The 17,091-nt window shown below is 38.1% G+C and overlaps 3 protein-coding genes across 4 annotated transcripts in view; 2 read left to right on the plus strand and 1 right to left on the minus strand.

Annotated features, from left to right (window-relative positions):
* The window catches only part of LOC144646904 (actin-related protein 2/3 complex subunit 3-A-like), a 4,821-nt gene extending 2,743 nt beyond the window's left edge, over positions 1-2,078 (plus strand). The window contains exons 5-8 of the mRNA XM_078506612.1: positions 409-535; positions 642-736; positions 1,419-1,493; positions 1,980-2,078. Coding sequence (XP_078362738.1) covers positions 409-535; positions 642-736; positions 1,419-1,481 — 285 coding nt within the window. The 3' untranslated portion in view covers positions 1,482-1,493; positions 1,980-2,078. The remainder of the gene's footprint in view (positions 1-408; positions 536-641; positions 737-1,418; positions 1,494-1,979) is intronic.
* Positions 2,079-2,924: 846 nt separating this feature from the next.
* On the minus strand, positions 2,925-14,067 carry LOC144646935 (TRPL translocation defect protein 14-like). Its single transcript, XM_078506650.1, has 13 exons — positions 13,926-14,067; positions 12,314-12,381; positions 12,019-12,056; positions 11,395-11,432; positions 11,157-11,285; positions 9,887-9,981; positions 9,598-9,702; positions 8,496-8,573; positions 8,145-8,240; positions 7,926-8,022; positions 7,088-7,179; positions 6,596-6,711; positions 2,925-5,300 (listed from the first exon to the last, which is right to left on the minus strand). Exons 1-13 carry the CDS (start codon positions 14,014-14,016, stop codon positions 5,162-5,164), a joined length of 1,182 nt encoding a protein of 393 aa, XP_078362776.1. The 5' UTR covers positions 14,017-14,067; the 3' UTR covers positions 2,925-5,161.
* Positions 14,068-14,228: 161 nt separating this feature from the next.
* On the plus strand, positions 14,229-16,583 carry LOC144646938 (exonuclease V-like). Of its 2 annotated transcripts, none has more exons than XM_078506653.1 (3): positions 14,229-14,461; positions 15,196-15,412; positions 15,624-16,583. In XM_078506653.1, exons 1-3 carry the CDS (start codon positions 14,330-14,332, stop codon positions 16,376-16,378), a joined length of 1,104 nt encoding a protein of 367 aa, XP_078362779.1. In that variant the 5' UTR covers positions 14,229-14,329; the 3' UTR covers positions 16,379-16,583. The 2 variants fall into 2 exon arrangements, with proteins under 2 accessions (XP_078362779.1, XP_078362780.1); XM_078506654.1 differs by having other exon boundaries at positions 14,229-14,456; positions 15,194-15,412.
* The last annotated feature ends 508 nt before the right edge of the window (positions 16,584-17,091 follow it).

Genomic DNA, 17,091 nt, shown 5'->3' on the forward strand with positions numbered 1-17,091 from the left:
CTCCAGGCAAAGCGCTGTTGTTCTTCTTTCTTTTGCTTTTTTTCCTCGGGCTCATATGGGAAGAGAAAGCCGGAACACACATCAAAATTTGGTATTGTTTTCCATTTCTTTAATATCGTACTTGAAATTACTTTGCAAGTCTTTTTGGCAGTTCTATAATGTTTTTAAATTGTGCCGGGAAACACAGACAGCGTGACGTCACAACGGTGTTTACATACTCTCATCTAAACTCACCTATCGACCAATGAGAGCGCGCGTACTATCTTAATTATTTTATAATGAATGATGTTGAATGGAAGAGACATGTTGTGCTCAAGAGAAGTTTAAGACTGATGTTATGGCAACAGGTTTTAACTTCAGTCAGATTTTCAGTGTTTCTTCTAACACCAACATTTCTGTTTGTTTTAGTGCCAGTCAAAAGTGGACGGTAAAAAAGAGATGCAGACGTTAGCAATTGCCAATTTTAGCCTTCCAGGAGACAGTGGCTTTCCACTGAATGCTATGTATCAAAAACCAACTACCAAGGCTGAAGCAGGTCAAATAATTTTATAGACTTTAACTTGTTAACATTTCTCAATTTTTCAGCAGTGACCTGGTGGCAGAATGTAGTAGTTGTTAATGTGTTACCTTTGATTTAACAGACTCTACAAGGGCATACCTGACCCAGTTAAGACAAGAACTCGGCCAGAGAATTGTTGAAGCTGTGTTTGATCCACAGACAGATAAGCCATCCAAGGTAGGTGGTGCTCAAAACGAATGATCAGTATCACCACATTTGATGGTAATTTTTGCCACTGCAGTGATGTTTTAGAGTTTGTAATAATAAGGTGCACTGTCCTTATGGTTATAGATGTGAGAATGACCACTGATCTTGCTAACTACCGGTAGTGCATTTCATTCAGTATCAAGAGAGCCATGTTCAAGGCCTGACTGGGGTCGTTGTTATTTGTTTTCTTGTAAAGACACTTTACCCTCACAGTGCCACTTTCCACTCTGGGCTGGGTTGTTCGAAAGGCGATTAACGCTAACCCAGGATTAAAAGATGATCGAGGTTTTAATTTCTCTTGTTAAGAAGGGTTTTCCATAGCTAATGTTTTGTGAAGTTTGAGATTGGTCCACGTCAAAACTGGGGGACAGAAAATACTAACAAAAAACCTCAGCGAAATGTTAATAAAATTGAAATCAAATTTCACGCTAATCCTGGATTAGCTTAATCGTGCTTTGAACAACCGGGCCCAGGAAGAGAAGCAATACTTTTAAGTGCTTCATGCTACAGAAATCAGTTAAGCACCAGTATCATTGAACCTCCGACCCTACCCCCACCCTTTGGCGAGGAACTAAGCATGAATGAGCCACCAGCCTGGTTTCTCTTATTCCCAGGATTCAACTTATAAAATGGTTCTCTGAATCTCTTTCAGTGGTGGATGTGTTTTGTGAAAAGAAAGTTCATGGACAAGAGTCTCTCAGCTCCAGGACAGTAGTGCTATGAAAAGGTCTGCTTGTTCAGTAATATTAAACTTATACCGGTAATTATTGTACCAGTCTTTGATGACAATTGACCAAGATTGATTGCATAAATGAAAATAGTCTTGTAAATGTCATTAAAGATGTGAATACTGTTCATCTTCAGTGGTATAAGATTGGAATGAACGTTTATTCGTTTGTCTCACGATAGAATTGCTTTGAGATGTTGAGCGCAACGTTTCAACTGCAATACTGCTAGTCTTCGTAAGTCAATGAAGTCAATTGTTTACGCGTCGCTATTTATGCATGTTGGTTCGCTGCTATTGGTGCATTTCGATCCTCATTGTTATTCCGACTAATAGATGTTGTTCCCTCAGAGGTCCACTTTGTAGTTGAACAGCTGTTTTGTTTTCTACAATCAGAAAACACAACAGCCGTATAAACAGTTCATTCCAAGGCTTGTAAAGTTTCAAAGTTGTAACAATGTGATTATTATTACCTGATTTCCTTTTCAGGTTGTGAAGGTTCCAGGTACAGAGAACTGGCAACTTGTAAAGATGAAAACAGTGTAATTTGTGAATTTTGAAGTTTAAAATAAATGTGTTTTTATTAAAGTTGTTTGTGGTATGATAAAAGCTGGATTTGCCTAGTTTTATTTAACTGCCCCCCCCCCCTAAAAAAATGACAGAATTTTGAAACATTTGTGTATGAAACTGATTGATGTCAAGTCTATGCAACCTGGTAATAGTATATTATTTTTTGGATACACTTTCACTGGAGTCCTGAACTGCCAACAAACACCTCCTGTACTGATCACTACTGACAGTAGGTCACGGCATCATCCCCATTCAAATGCTATTTTTTAACCACCTGTTAGCAGGCACTTCTGTACTTAAATGTGGTCCTATAGCTATAGGTGGAAGGCCCATCTGTATATCAGTTCCACTGATCTATTTTAGACTTGCTTACAAGTTGAGTTCACAGAGTGCGAGAGCGAGCGCAAAGCGCAAGAGCTCGAGCGCGGAGCACCGGGGTCTACTACCACCAAATTGGAAACGAGAAGCGAATGACTTTTAGAAAGTCCAATCCTATTTATGCAGTGCACTGCACTTACTAGAAAAAACACTTGCATTTGTCGATAACATTGTGGGTCTCAAAACAAACTTGTACCAAGCATAGTAAGTGCAAAGTAAGTTAGATGGGTGCACAATGAAGGAGACATGCAAGAAGAGAAATTTTCATTGCATGTGTTGTGGTTCAATTTTACCCTTGGTACAATTTGGTATTTTTCTATGTTCTGGTGTATGGTAATATGATAGTGAATATAAAACAAAGGAAAATACCAAATTACCAAGGGTAAAATGGAACCACACATGCACAAATAGTGCAATATACATGTAGGTTTGTATAGAAATAATGCTCGCTAAAAGAACTAATAAATATCCAACAATAAAAAACAATAGGGAAAAGACTTCCATTTTAATTTCATTCAAATAGAATTAATAATACTTCACTGTCAAGATAGGTTTTAAAATAACATTGTGCAGGTGTACTTGATGAGAAGGAAAACACCCATTAAGTTTCTTTAATTTCATTCTACAGATTTTTCAAACTGTAAAACATTTAAAGCATAAAAATCATAAAATACAATTATCACTCGCTACAACAATCTGACCATTTACAACCTAAATAAGTTAGTATTGTACTATCAGTATCAAACAGTCACTCGATAAAATTGAGATCATTCAAAATATTATGTACAACCAACTTCAACTACTTTGAAATTGACTTTAGGAACACTCTTAATAAGGAATTGGCTTGGGACAGACCATTTGAAAAGTTAGGGAGCAAGGCAGATGGTATCAATATTTTATGGCTATCTGTTATACAAGAATTATTTTACTTGGCATTTTCCCCCTTCTTTAATTTCCCATCAGCTATTTCGAGAAAGGTTGTCGGAAAAAAAAAACATCAAAGTGCACGCGACAAGACCGAAAGGTGGTCTGGGTATTCACTGGAATTTTGCATATTGGCCAGAGGAAATTTACAAGTTTGTATTTTTGCACGTGGAGAGTTTGTTTTTCTTCTCAGGAGGCCTATATCTGTAGCTTTACATTTACTGTCGCATGTCTTTGAGTGAGGAAAAATTCTTCTGAACTTCAGAGGATCTAAACTTACCTTGTTTCTACATGTCTGAAAAGAAGAAAACCTGAAAATTGCGCTTATTTTGTTGTTATATCTCATTAGTATTCAACACGTGTAGTAGCTCAATACGTCTACCCATACTACCTTTAGGGATTGGCTGTGCAGTTTTGTGCTTTTTTCCCACAACGTTTCTCGAAATAGCTGTATACATGATGTTTTTATGGAATTTCACTCCTTTCAGACTATCCCTTTTAATGGCCCACCCCTTATTTCGTCAACAATTTTACCGCAAGCAAAACTTTTACGTGTATAGGTAAGTATGTACAGGTTTACTAAGTGATGCTTTGAAACAAATTGGGAAATACCCATTACAAGTAATTTCTTAGTAATAGAGCGATTTTCACTTGAGTGTCGAAAGTATTCGCATTTGCTTTGGTTTTGCATTACTACGCATTATGATTGGTTTAAATATCTCGCGCCACTTTCTCAGCCAATCAGAACTAAAACCAAAACCAATCGAGTCTTGCTCGCGCACGTTTTTCCGCGCTTCGTGTCAGCTACACGTATTTGCTTCGAGATTTGATTGGTTCACTTGATTGCCTATGTTCTTTGTGATTGGCCAGAGTAATTATTTTAGTTTTGGTTTTACAACACTCAATTGAAAGCTGCTCTATACAGTAATTATTACATTACTTAAATCACAGTATCATAAATTGCACAGGTTAAACATGCAGTCACTGTAACATAATTATAATAATACTATTATAATGAACTGTATTTTATAAAAACCACTTGTTAAAGTAAAATATCAGCAGATCTTCCACAGAAAAAAAATTTTTTTGGAAGTGAAAACCTATTTTCATGGTTTTCATTAATGACCAGAAAATCACCATTGTATCATTTGTCTAGATCACTAGCACCTTGTAACCCATTCTGTTTTGGTTGTGACAAAACTGTACGTTTTGGAATAATTGTTGTACTGGTAATCGCCACTGAAAATCATATACAATGGTTGGGCCATAATACAAACTGAAAGTGATTTCTGTGTTATTTTGATTCATTTATGCAAATATTATTTTCCTTGTGTATATAAAACAATTTACATGTAATAAATATTTTTTGAACTTGACTAACAGTTACATTTTGGTAAGAGTTTGTAAAACTGTCTTTTAAGATGTGAATATTGTTCATTGTGGTGTAAGATAGGAATGAACGTTTATTTGTTTGTTTCATATTATGTCGCGATCAACATCTCAAAGCGATTCTATCGTGAGACAAATGAATAAACGTTCATTCCTAGTTTGTCAAATTTTTGTTCATTCAGTGATATGTTAGTCATACATGTATATTGTTGCATAATTTTGTACAACTTTAAAGATGTCAGAAAGTAAAACCATAAGATGTAAAACGTAAAATTACGTAAAACATTTCAATTTTCAGAGTCAGTAATATAAAAGAAATAAGTTTTTCACCCCATCACCCAGTAAATATATCATACAATCACACATTAGGTTATTAACCCCATTAAGTTCTAGTACATAGACACCCGGTGTTATTTTTTAAGAGATAAGTGAAACATAGAGTAAAATGGATCTCCTGTAACTTCTTTTGCAATGTCCAGGAAATCTGGTAACTCCAAGGCATCTCCGACTTTTGTGGTGTAGGTTTCAAGGAGTATGAGCCCTTTACACCTAAGTAACACAAATAGGACAATTATTTAGTACAATCCTATGCAATATTTACATACAATTTGTCTAACTCTACTCTATATATTTCTTAATAGTACTTTTGGGAGTATTTCTTCATCTAGTGACAACTTTTTAAATTCTATCATGACCTAAACATATTGATGTCCCAAAAGTGTGTGATGCTAATTTCCCTTACTTGTTAGCACACCACTGAAAATAAACGGCATGCAATGCATGCAGAAGCGATGATGTTTCCCAAGAGGGTCTTAACAATTTTCAGGAAATTTGACAAAAAATAAACGTAAATAAAAGTAGCTGACAACTTTTGTGTTGAATGATTGTTCGACAATTGTTGCGTTATCTTGTAGTGTGACATCCCATATACCATACTTTTTGCAAAGTGAGCGTGGTCAATTGCTGTCTAATCAATTTTTTACACAGTGGCATTTTATTAAACAGGGATAATAAAAAAGAACATAGAAATGTCTGTTAATTAAATCTAATAGGACTCATCAAATATAATTTGTCTTTTATGTTTATACTTTTTTTATCTCTGTCCCAGGGGGGGATACTTGCAGTAACATGACGGGGGGTCCGACGGAGCTTTATATGCGAACCTAAAAATACAGAGCCTGATTTTACACCCAAAATACTTGACATCAAATTTTCACCCCAAAAAGTACAAGACCAGCACCGCTCTGATTTTCATAAAACAGACTCTAAGACCAAAAAAAAATATATGACAGACTCGACCCAAAAAAATACCGAGGGTATTTTCAACCGAAAAAATACGTCGGACCTCCCTATACTGCAAGTACCCCCATGGGATCTCTGTTCAGGTAACATTTATTCTTAGTTAGTTCTATTGATATAATAATAATAATAAACCTTTATTTAACCACGATCTGTTTTAAAGCAAATACATGCTTGAGGGGTCGTGTTGATCATGTGCAACAAAATGACAGAACAACAACAGTACAGATCCTGTCAATCGCTTGATGACATTAAGTGATCATCATCGCTTAAAAAGAGAAGATTGGGGGAGCAAGGAAAGCGCAGAGGTGAGAGCGCTCGCTTCTCACCAATGTGGCAGGGTCCGATTCCCAGACTCTGTGTCACTTGAGTTGAGTTTGTTGTTGGTCCGAGTTCTCCAGTTTTACCCCCTCCACAAAAACTAACACTTCTAAATTCCAATTCGATCGGGAATCCAAGGGCCACAGCTTTGTCAGCCAGCCCTCCTTAAACAAAGTTGATTTTATTTATTAAGTTTATTGATCTCCTGAATGAGACTACCATACCTTGGATGACACGGCTCATTATAGATATCCATCTGAAAGTACTGGTTTTTCCACAAGAAGGCTCTTCTGGTCTTGTATACAGATTGTCGAGTTTGATCAAGTTGGGAATACAATATCTATGCAAAAATTCAAACCATGCTTTAAAAATAGTTCTCTAACTCATTAATAATTCATCAAATTAAAACAAAGGAAATCATAACCATGAAGGAGGTTTGGATATCCAGTCTTGATTAGCATATATAGGTTTTTACTATTTTTTTATTTCTCTGTTTGCTCTGTAGTTTTAATTGTTTTAACTGAGAAGATATATCAAACACTTGAGAGTGTTTCATCGGCTATCCAAAGGCCGAATTTCATCAAAAATACTTGCTGCGCTTCTTATTTTCCACTCTTTTCTCGGTGTTTAGATACACCGATAAAACAATGTCTCTCATGTTTGATATATTATGTAAAACATTATCTTTAAAACTTTTTATTCATTTGCTCAAGTACCTCATAATCTCTCTCCGACAAATTAGTTCTGACTTCTACAACTTTGCCATTGGCCCTTTCTTCTCGTAAAGTACGCATGAAGGTATACCGACCTAAAAACAAAGGAAACAGCTTTGTCATGGCTTTGATCACATCTACAAAGTTAACCTACCCGGTATACTGTTACAACAGGATTAAAAGTTCAGTATAATCTTTGATAAGTCTAATGGCTCCAAAGGCTGGCACCCTGTGGCATAAAATGACTCAGGGTATTAATAATCTGGCTCCCTCTGGGTTGTGCAAATCTATTATAGGTGATTACCCCTCAACCCTTCCCCCCGGGGGGGGGGGGGACTCCCACATGAAACGGACGGGGATGCTCATCGAAAATTTTGAAAAGAACCCCTAAAAGAGACCAATCTGGGTGTGGCTCAAGCTTTTCTTGACCCCTAAAAGATACCAAAAAACTAAGAATGGAGTTTATATTTGTATATGTCTTCGTGTGTAACCCTAAACGAGACCATTATGGCTAAAAATATTGGCGTTTTGGGCGTTTTTTCCCGGAACACCCTAAGCGAGACCAAAAATCCGAAATTTACACCCCTAAGCGAGACGACGAGCATCCCCGTCACTTTCATATGCGAGGGCCCTTCCCCCAACATTTCAACGGACAAGAAAGCTGACTTTTTACTCCTGGGTGAAGAAAGCATTGTAAAAGACAACATCAGCCAGGCATTGAACAGTTTGACATTACTGGATCTGGAGTCCAACCCTACAAATATAAGATAACTGTGTTTCCTGTAAAAGGCAAGGGACTGATCTGAATAATTTGTTAAGAAATTATGAGAACCAAACTTGCCATTCTGTCCTCTTCTTCTCAGACGTGCTTGTTTCTTAGGGTTTGAAGTTGACAGATAATCATGAACCACATCAAAGTCTTGAAATACAGGGAAAACCTGATAAATTAATAGAGAAACAAACAACAAATTCTTAGAGGTCGTATATTAGGTAGGTCATATAATCAGTGATATATTACCAGTTTAAAAAATAAAAGATGTCACAAGTAGGAAAATATTACCTCGACATCTGGAAGAGATGAAATCAGGAATTTGCGCTTGATACTCTCTGGCGAGAATAGATCCCCAGGATTAATACCCATCTTGTTGCAAACCGCCTAAACAAATAAAAAATATGAGAAATTTAATATGTATTTTTGTCAGAGCGAATAAAGCAATCTGATTGATTCTGGTAGTGGGTGAAATTTTCTTATCTTATCTCGTATTTCTTTTTACTGCAGTCAATGGATCTCTTCATGGCCATCCTAGCACATGTGAAAGCATTTTCAGCAACATGCAAATATTCAGACTGAAGTTAATTATTACTATTAAAATTTTTAAGTGTTAACTTTATAATTTAAATTGATTCTTACATTAATAGCATTTCGCACTTTTTTGTGAAAGTCCTCACAGTTGTCAATCACATCCACATATGGGTGACCTACCCACGCCTGTCAAGGACAAAAACAATAGGTTAATTCAAATATGACATCATTTGTTATTTCATTGCCAAGTTTAAGTCCCTTACTGAGGGCTCAATTGCATTTAGCTGTTATAAAGCATGAACTAAATATCAAAGCCGACTGAGAGACCATGACCACGCAGATCACCTTAAAGAAAAAAAAAACACCAAAACCTTCCAAAATAGAATCAACAACAACAGACAAATCAAGCAGTTCTTGCAGTCAAATAGTCCCACACACCCCTCTTAAAGCAGGAATTACTTTAAGCCTGATGGACTGACAGTGGCAACACATTCAACATCATCACCATCATAAGCTTGTGTCTAAACTTCTAGCATTCCTAAAGAGGCCCACTAACTGGGGACACTGTTACCTAAAAAACTTCAATACAATATTGTTAATGATCTAATAAACGCCTCGAATCTAATAAATGCCTCCCCTGTAAGGTGTAAAGTTTGTATAAGGCGTCTCCCTATAATAGACGCCCCCCACCCCTGCAAAAATTGCCTAAAAAAACAGGCAAACGCTCCACAGAGTAAAATCACGCAATTTAATTTCTTTCTTGACTCGGACATCAAAGAGGCCAACAATGCCAACATGGTTGACCCTAATGATGATGAAGATATCGATATCAAACTATGAACAACATCTGTAGGCTTTGCATTAGCACAGAATAGATTACGTAGTCTCCTACCCACAAAACTCTGTTTTCTATCTTACTCCGCAAGCAAACTAAGCGTCTTATTCGTTTTGTTGACGTTGTTATCGGTCAAAGTGAAATAAATGGCTCTCTCTAATAAACGACTCATATCAATATTTTAACGCCCCTGCTAGGACCCCTAAAATTTAATAGACGTCCCCGGGCGTTTATTAGATCATTTACGGTATACAACATTTCAAAAATCCTATTGAAAAAGCTAAACCTAAAAGACGTTAGTATCAGTCCAATTTTATTTGGCTAGGCTTAAATTCGGGTTACAGGACAAATTCATTAGTTCACTGATTTACTAACCTGTTGTGTTTTTCTATCCAATTCTCTGGCCAGTTCTATTGGTTCTTTCCTTGTCTTGTTGTTTGCTAAAGTGTAAAAATCCTCTGCTCCCAGGGCAGCTGAAACCTGCAGTCATATATTTTCCAAATGTCAGTCATTTTTTGCAGAGTACACGTAAAAAGATGTCTGAAAATTATGAACTCGATATCTTTTTTCCCCTGCTTATAAAATGTTTAAGACTTGACGCAAAACAAAGCTCTTCGAAGATCTGCATCATGATGGTAATAAATGACTGCAACTATGACTTTACCAGATGAATCACTTGATCATAGCGTGCATCTCGTAACGATACATTGTTCCAGTTGTTGCTTTTGAGGAACTTTTCCCACTGAGCTGCACTCATGTCTGAAAATTTACAAGGAAACAAATTATTTATTTATTTGCATTTATCTTATTGGTACTTTTCAGCTGTCTCTTTTTATTTACTGTTTATAAGTTGCTTATCAGTACAACTGTCAGTTTTATTTTCGTTGATTGGTTTTACTATCCCTCTCATTCAGGATCAAAGGAGTTCTTTCACCAATGAACTTTTAGAATCAGCTTTGTTCATTCACTACGGTTATCGATAGGACTAAATTTCAGTTTATGTTCCCCAAGGTTATGGAATAATCTGCCATTTGCCTTGGGTAAGTCAAACTCTACCAAGAGTTTTAAAAGGGGCCTTAAAAATGTATTGCTTTGAACACACCATGAGCGTAGGAATGGAGTCATATATTATATAAAAGATATCATCATCATCATCATCATTATAATTTTTATTATTATTATTATTACTAGTATCATTATTGTTGTTATTATTAACATGAGGAGATAATTCATGTGATGGTGATTGTGAAGAACAGCTCCCTGTAACCAACTGATGGCCGACAGGTCACTAATAGGTCCCCGACAGACTACCGACAGTTTCCATAAACAGAAATATTACTGTAAAAATATAGAGCAGTAAACACTGAAGTAAATCTGACACAGATGCTAGCTTTAGGCAGTGATGACTAAAATTAGGGGTCATGAATGGTCTAGCAAAATTTTGCAGTGCTCGCAAAATTAGGCTTCTGCTCGAAATGCTCGCAAAATTTTAGTGGGTGCTCGTTTGCTCGTGCTCGCATAAATTTACAAGTGCTCGCATGCTCGGTTTTAAGTGGAGGTAGTTTTTGAAAAGTGCTCGTTGCTCGCAAGGCTAACTTTTGTCAATGCTCGTGCTCGCAAAGAAAATTGCTGTGCTCGCATGCTCGCAAAAACCATTCGATACCCCTAAAATTAAGGAGTATATACTTTTCCTTTCAATTTATCATAAATCTTGGTAGCTGTTTTGACTGTTCGCCGACAGCATAGCCAAAACATGTGTGCCAACAGACCACCGACAATTGGCCAACAGATGACCAACAGTCGGCCCACAAACCGCCAACAGATGGCCGGCAGTCAGCCTACAAACGGCACACTGTCGGCCAACAGACAACCAGGACAGTTGACCAACAGGTTTTTTGGGGGAGCTTTTCTGCACAATGACCCATGTGACTCACATGATGATGGATCCATAGCTCCTCTGTCGCATATCACTATTGTGTCTCTCTTACATGCTGCTGCTAAGTCAAAAAATGTCTGCTCTAACTGCAGCAAGGTCTTTATAAGATTTCCCTGAAATGTGTAAACTGAAATTATAGAAAACACACTGGTCAGAACAGTAATTACTAATCATGTTGTACAAGGAAACTTTTCATTGGAAATTATTTAGTCTTATTGAAACTGTTTACTTTTTACCTTGTTGTTCGTCAAGATCTGTGAATTTGACACCACCACTGCCAAGATAAATAAATAATGTGTATTATTATATGGCAAAGCAAGTCTTATAGCAGAATGATGGCCAAGAAATCTTGGTTTGGTTAGCCGAGCGGCCTCCTGGCTTTCAGTGATGCCTGTTCCACTTTCTACATCAGAAGTTTCTCAGTCTTAACAATAATTAAAATCTGCTTGATGAATATTTGACTTTTTCTTCACTGTCAATAAAATTTGTTATCAAACTCGTGGTTGCTTGTTCTTTCTGAGTTGCTCGCGTCATCATAAGCACATTATGGAGGAAGCCCTTTGAATGCAAATGACTGGAGGTGCTTTTTAACAGAAAAATTAACAAGCATGGCACGAGTGTCATATATCAAACCACGGTACTTAAAGTACTCGCCTAGCCTGCTTGAGCCGTACTGGGGAATATTGGCCCTCGATTGTTTTTGTACGGAGCTTGCTTTGCTTGCCTGGTCCGTACTGCAACGACCTTGGGCCAATACTCCCCAGTACGGCCCTTGTGCTCGATTAGTAAGAGGTTATTATTTAGTGGAGTCATCATGTCAATCAGGTTTTTACTAAATAAAAGCTGCAGTTTTCAATTACCCCAGTAATACTGTTGCTGCTTCAGGAACTCTGTAAACCTGTGAATGAAAACAAGAGTTTTAACTTAAACCAGGAAACAAAAATTGTCTTTTCTGATCCCATACTCCCAAGCAAAAGTGACGAGAGCGATTGTTAAAAATTTACAAAGGATTACCCTGAAAAGGTACTGTACTTGTGGCATGAATTCACAAGTTTAGTTGCCATCCTTTCCCCAAAATATACTGGGATACCTTTAGGGTAATGGCATTTAATTTACAGATTTAAATACCCTAAGCATAACAAAAGTTCTATATACCTTCCAACCAAGATTTTCAAAGAAAGTTGACATCATTGCCTGAACTGTTGTCTTCCCTGCACAAGGACCTTTGAAAATAATTATTTTGACATCTGAGATGCATACATCTCCTTACGTGTGCTAACTAGCTATGAGAAAATCAAATAAGTGGTACAGCACTTCATACGTAATGTGTGGTTCCAGAAAATATCCATATCCCCCCACGGAAGGGATTTGCCCTATGACCCCCCCACCCCTCTGGAAATTTCAATTTAGCTTCATACATTGCTTTAAAGTTTTGGAATTTGGGTCTTTGTGACACCCCCTCCTCCCCGGAATTTCCAATCCCTTCGGTGGGGGGTTGTATGGATATTTTCTGGAACCACACAATGTGTGTTCTGATCAACTATCTTCTAGACAGCTTATTTGGGATTGCGAGGTTCCTAAAAACAGCCACACCCACACCCCTATGACCCCCCCACCCCTCTGGAAATTTCAATTTAGCTTCATACATTGCTTTAAAGTTTTGGAATTTGGGTCTTTGTGACACCCCCCTCCTCCCCGGAATTTCCAATCCCTTAGGTGGGGGGTTGTATGGATATTTTCTGGAACCACACAATGTGTGTTCTGATCAACTATCTTCTAGACAGCTTATTTGGGATTGTGAGGTTCCTAAAAACAGCCACACCCACACCCAATGGAAGGTCATTGGAAATGCCGAGAGGGTGGTGGGTCTCAAAAGCCAAAGTTTTAAAGGACAGGATGAAGTTAAACTAGAATTCCTAAGAGGGGTGAGGGGGGGGGGGTTAACCCCCCCCCCCAAAAAAAAAACTTCCTTTGGAGAGGGGGATTTGATATTTTCTGGAGCAGCACATATGTCATGGATGCAACATTGATCCCCTGGGGATACTGATATGATATGTCCCCCACCTCGGAATCGGCCAAAATGAGTGTAAAAACAAGTATTTTCAGTTCTTTCCTTTGTATCCATGAGATTAAGGGACCTGTATGGGTGACTGGAAAAATTTGGCCTGAATCCAGGAGATTCCCCAATAATCCGGGAGAGTTGGCATAGATGAATTCTTTGCCCCTGGGTTGGCTTGTAAGAAGCTTGAAAGATAGGGGAACCTTGGGGAATTTGTAAAATTCTAACTTGGGATTAAGATGGATTTTTATGTGACGAAAAATGTCAAACACGGGAATTTACCACGTGAGATTCCTCAACTCTAGGGGAAAATCATAAAGATTTGGTTGCCGGGGAGAAGCCGGTGATAAGCTTATAGTATTTTTGAATAATTTGCTCGAAACCATGCATGCATATTAATATTTTTAAAAGCATTACGTGGTAATTCCCAACGGTGCATCAGAAACTTTACACACAGGAAAGATCTAGATGTTACGCTTCTAAATGGTATGCTCTAATGTTTAATCTTCAGAATACTGCCTGAAGGTAAATAATAAAGAAAACAAACCCGCCCATTAGCTTCAAATAACAATAACAACTTGAACGTAACCATGCATGGCCTTTGACCGGCCACAAATTAATATGCGACGGGGAAATGAAAACTTCTAAACGCTTGCAACGACATTTCTTGTAACTGAGCCTTAAAATAAGCATGTTAAATGAACATACCTCCAGTTAGGACAACTTTGTACACTCTGCTTTCGTTTTTATCTCCCTCCAAACCGCTATCACTGGAGACTCCGTTCACAACTGGGTCCATTGCAAGTTCTTTCGTCTGCTCGGTTTTATACTACGTAAATTCTCAAAAATCGACTGTAGTTGTGAAGAATCCCTCTTATCCTCAAGGAATGCACAAATGACGACACTAGAAGGCTTCAAAAAGAAAACATAGGAGAAAACAGCCGACAAAACATCGAAATTATGCAGCTGCAAAAAATGTGCAAAACTGAAACACGCGGGAAAGCGGCTCGGGTCAGCGGGCACTCGCAGAAAATCTAATTAAAATTTAAATTTTTGGCGTATTTTTACAACTTTTATCCACGATTTGTACGATTTGTACATGTACTTTCGAGATGGCAGAGTTTGTGGAGGATATTGATCTGATCCATGGCAGTCAAGACTCAATTGAAGTAGAGATTGTTAGCGATGACGAATTTAAAATGTTAGATGAAGCTATTCAGAACGCCATGATGGTGGAAGGTACGGTAGACCTTCTCTTCATTTCTCCCGCCAATTTCCGCTTCTCTTGCGTAGTGCCTTGTTTGGAAGGCCTCTCTTCCTCTTCTGGGCTAACATATTGCTGAAACTTACAATCAAAGGAATGAATGTAATCTCTATTTTTGGCCAAACGCTCACTAATCAGCTGGTACGGTCACGTCACTGAGCCTTATTCTGATCTTCATGTGTTGTTGGAGTGGGGAGTACTGGGGGATCGATGTCATTTGAAGAATGTATCAAACTTGTATGAAACGGGGATCTGGATATCTTTCAAAACTGTATTAAACCAGGTCATTTATAATAGCACACTAAATGTTTTTAAGGCTTGGACCATTTTTATTTTATTTATCTATTGTTTTTACAATGATTTGTGTGTTTGTTGTAAGGGGGGTGGGGGTGGTGGGGGGGGGGGGAGAGGAGGAAACGGGCAACTCCAAAAACAAAAGAAAAATTTCAGCACTGGAATGGGTGTGGGAAAAAGGTAAAACCTTGGTTATGAGTTTTTTAATCACTAAAATGCCTAATTTTTTAACATTGTGCAGGTCCAGAAAAATATATCCATACTCTGTAAACCTAGTGGTAGGGGAGCAAGGGGCTTTCAATTCAAAACCACCAAGTATGGAGCTACCCCAGAATTACCAGAGGTGGTTCAAATGAACACCTTCTGTTGGAAGAGTATGAATTTTTTTCTGAAACAACACATTACATCTTTCATTTAGAGATCAAAAGTACTGATGACAAAGATGTCTCTCATTCTTCAACAAAGGAGTTTTTAACCCCCCTGGACAAGTTTAGAGGAGGGCGGGGTTACTTAAGCGTGAGTGATTTAACTGCTCAGTTCTGGTGTGAACAACAGATGGAATACAACTTCTTGGCCCCTGAACCAAAACCAGAATCTGAGCCAATGCAGCAAGGGAAAAACATTCATCTAGCAAGAGGTAAGATTTTGATAATGTAAAATCAGTACTCTCTTCTCTGCAGATCAGGCTCAAAGGAAGTTGAGTGAGATTGCAGACACATTTATATATTAATCGAGCAGTGAATTCTTTGATCAATACCACCGTTCAGCCCATTGCCAAGTTGCAATGGCTCACTGCACCCCAATGTAAGATTTTTAATTTTTACAAACTGGTATTTCTTGTTTTACAGAACTGGAGTTGTATGACATTGTAGAGGTCAACATCGAAACAAAGGAAGACAAGTGGGCAACCATCTTTCTGGACTGCCTCTTTAAAATGGCTTCCCTGGATGCACAGCAAACAGTGCGAGAGCTACCAGTATTTGGGCAACCATTTAACATGGGTATGTTTGTATATGGGATCATTGATGAATTACGCTTCAATGAGATGGGGAAACTAGAACTTTTAGAGCTAAAAACAAGGGCAGGAGGCAACAGCCTTCCTTCTAAAGCACAACAGAAGAGGACTTTCTTGCAAGCAATGCTCTACAGCGTCATGTTTAATGATCTGTTGTCAGGAAAACTAGACATTGCCACACTTCTAAACAAACTTCAATTAAATGGAGATGCTACACTTTCAGAGGATGTTCTCGAATATGCCAAAAAATGCAATCTACCATGCAATAAGTTCGTGGAAATTGCTGACCTTGTTTTAAAACGATTCCAGGGGTCCGATGTGCCAAAAATAAGTTCAATAGTGGTAGAATATTGCTCACAGGCCAGCTGTGAAGTGATAAGTAGAACTAGTATGGATTTAGATGAAGTGTGGACACAATCGCAGCTTGCGACAATGCTGCCATATTGGAAAGGACAGAGAAAGACCATTGGTGTGGAAATTGAAGAAGCCTGGAAATGCAACAGATGTGAATATGCAGACATCTGTGAATGGAGAATAAAAAAAGACAAAGAATGCAGGAGAAAATCAGATGTTAACAATAAATTTTAAGAATTATCAGGGTGCAAAGAAATTGAATTTTCCTGCTTGCCCTTTGAGCGAGCTGTGGCCAGGATGTAAAGGTAAAGTCTGTGTCCGAAACAAGTGGCCCATACAGCCGGAGCTTATCCCAGTTTCTGAAGCATTAAGCGACTAGGAGTATTGCTACTCCCCCCTGGATGGGATGCTAGTCCATCGCAATGTTACCCCCCAGCAGTAAATTCGCAGGTACCCATTTATACACCTGGGTGGAGAGAGGCACTGTGAGAGTAAAGTGTCTTGCCCAAGAACACAATGCAGTGCCCCAGCCAGGGCTCAAACCCAGGTCGTTCGACTTAGAGTCAAGCGCGCTAACCATTAGGCCACCGCGCCTAACTTGAAAGTCATTTTGGAAAAATATCTCATGAACACGATGCTTATGTTTCACTTGCCTGTCGAACAAGTGAAGTCCACATGCTCGACTGCAAAATCCACTAGCCCCAGGCTAGTGAACACTAACTTGTTTGCACGCTGATCTTTAAAAGGCAACCTTAATAAACATCAAAGTAGTTGTAAAAGATGGCCGGTCTGGTTGTTCAATTCTATCAATGTCAAATTCAGGTTTGTAAGTTAGCGATGACATAATTTCCTCTCAGTTGTTTTTGCCAAATGTAATTTTTTTACTTTGGACAATGGTTACTGTTACTTAAAAAATGATAATTTGAATGGACCTAAAAAACAACAAC

The sequence above is a fragment of the Oculina patagonica genome, chromosome 3 (genome assembly GCF_052425735.1).
Source record: "Oculina patagonica isolate OP01 chromosome 3, crgOcupat, whole genome shotgun sequence".
Classification (NCBI taxonomy): domain Eukaryota; kingdom Metazoa; phylum Cnidaria; class Anthozoa; order Scleractinia; family Oculinidae; genus Oculina; species Oculina patagonica.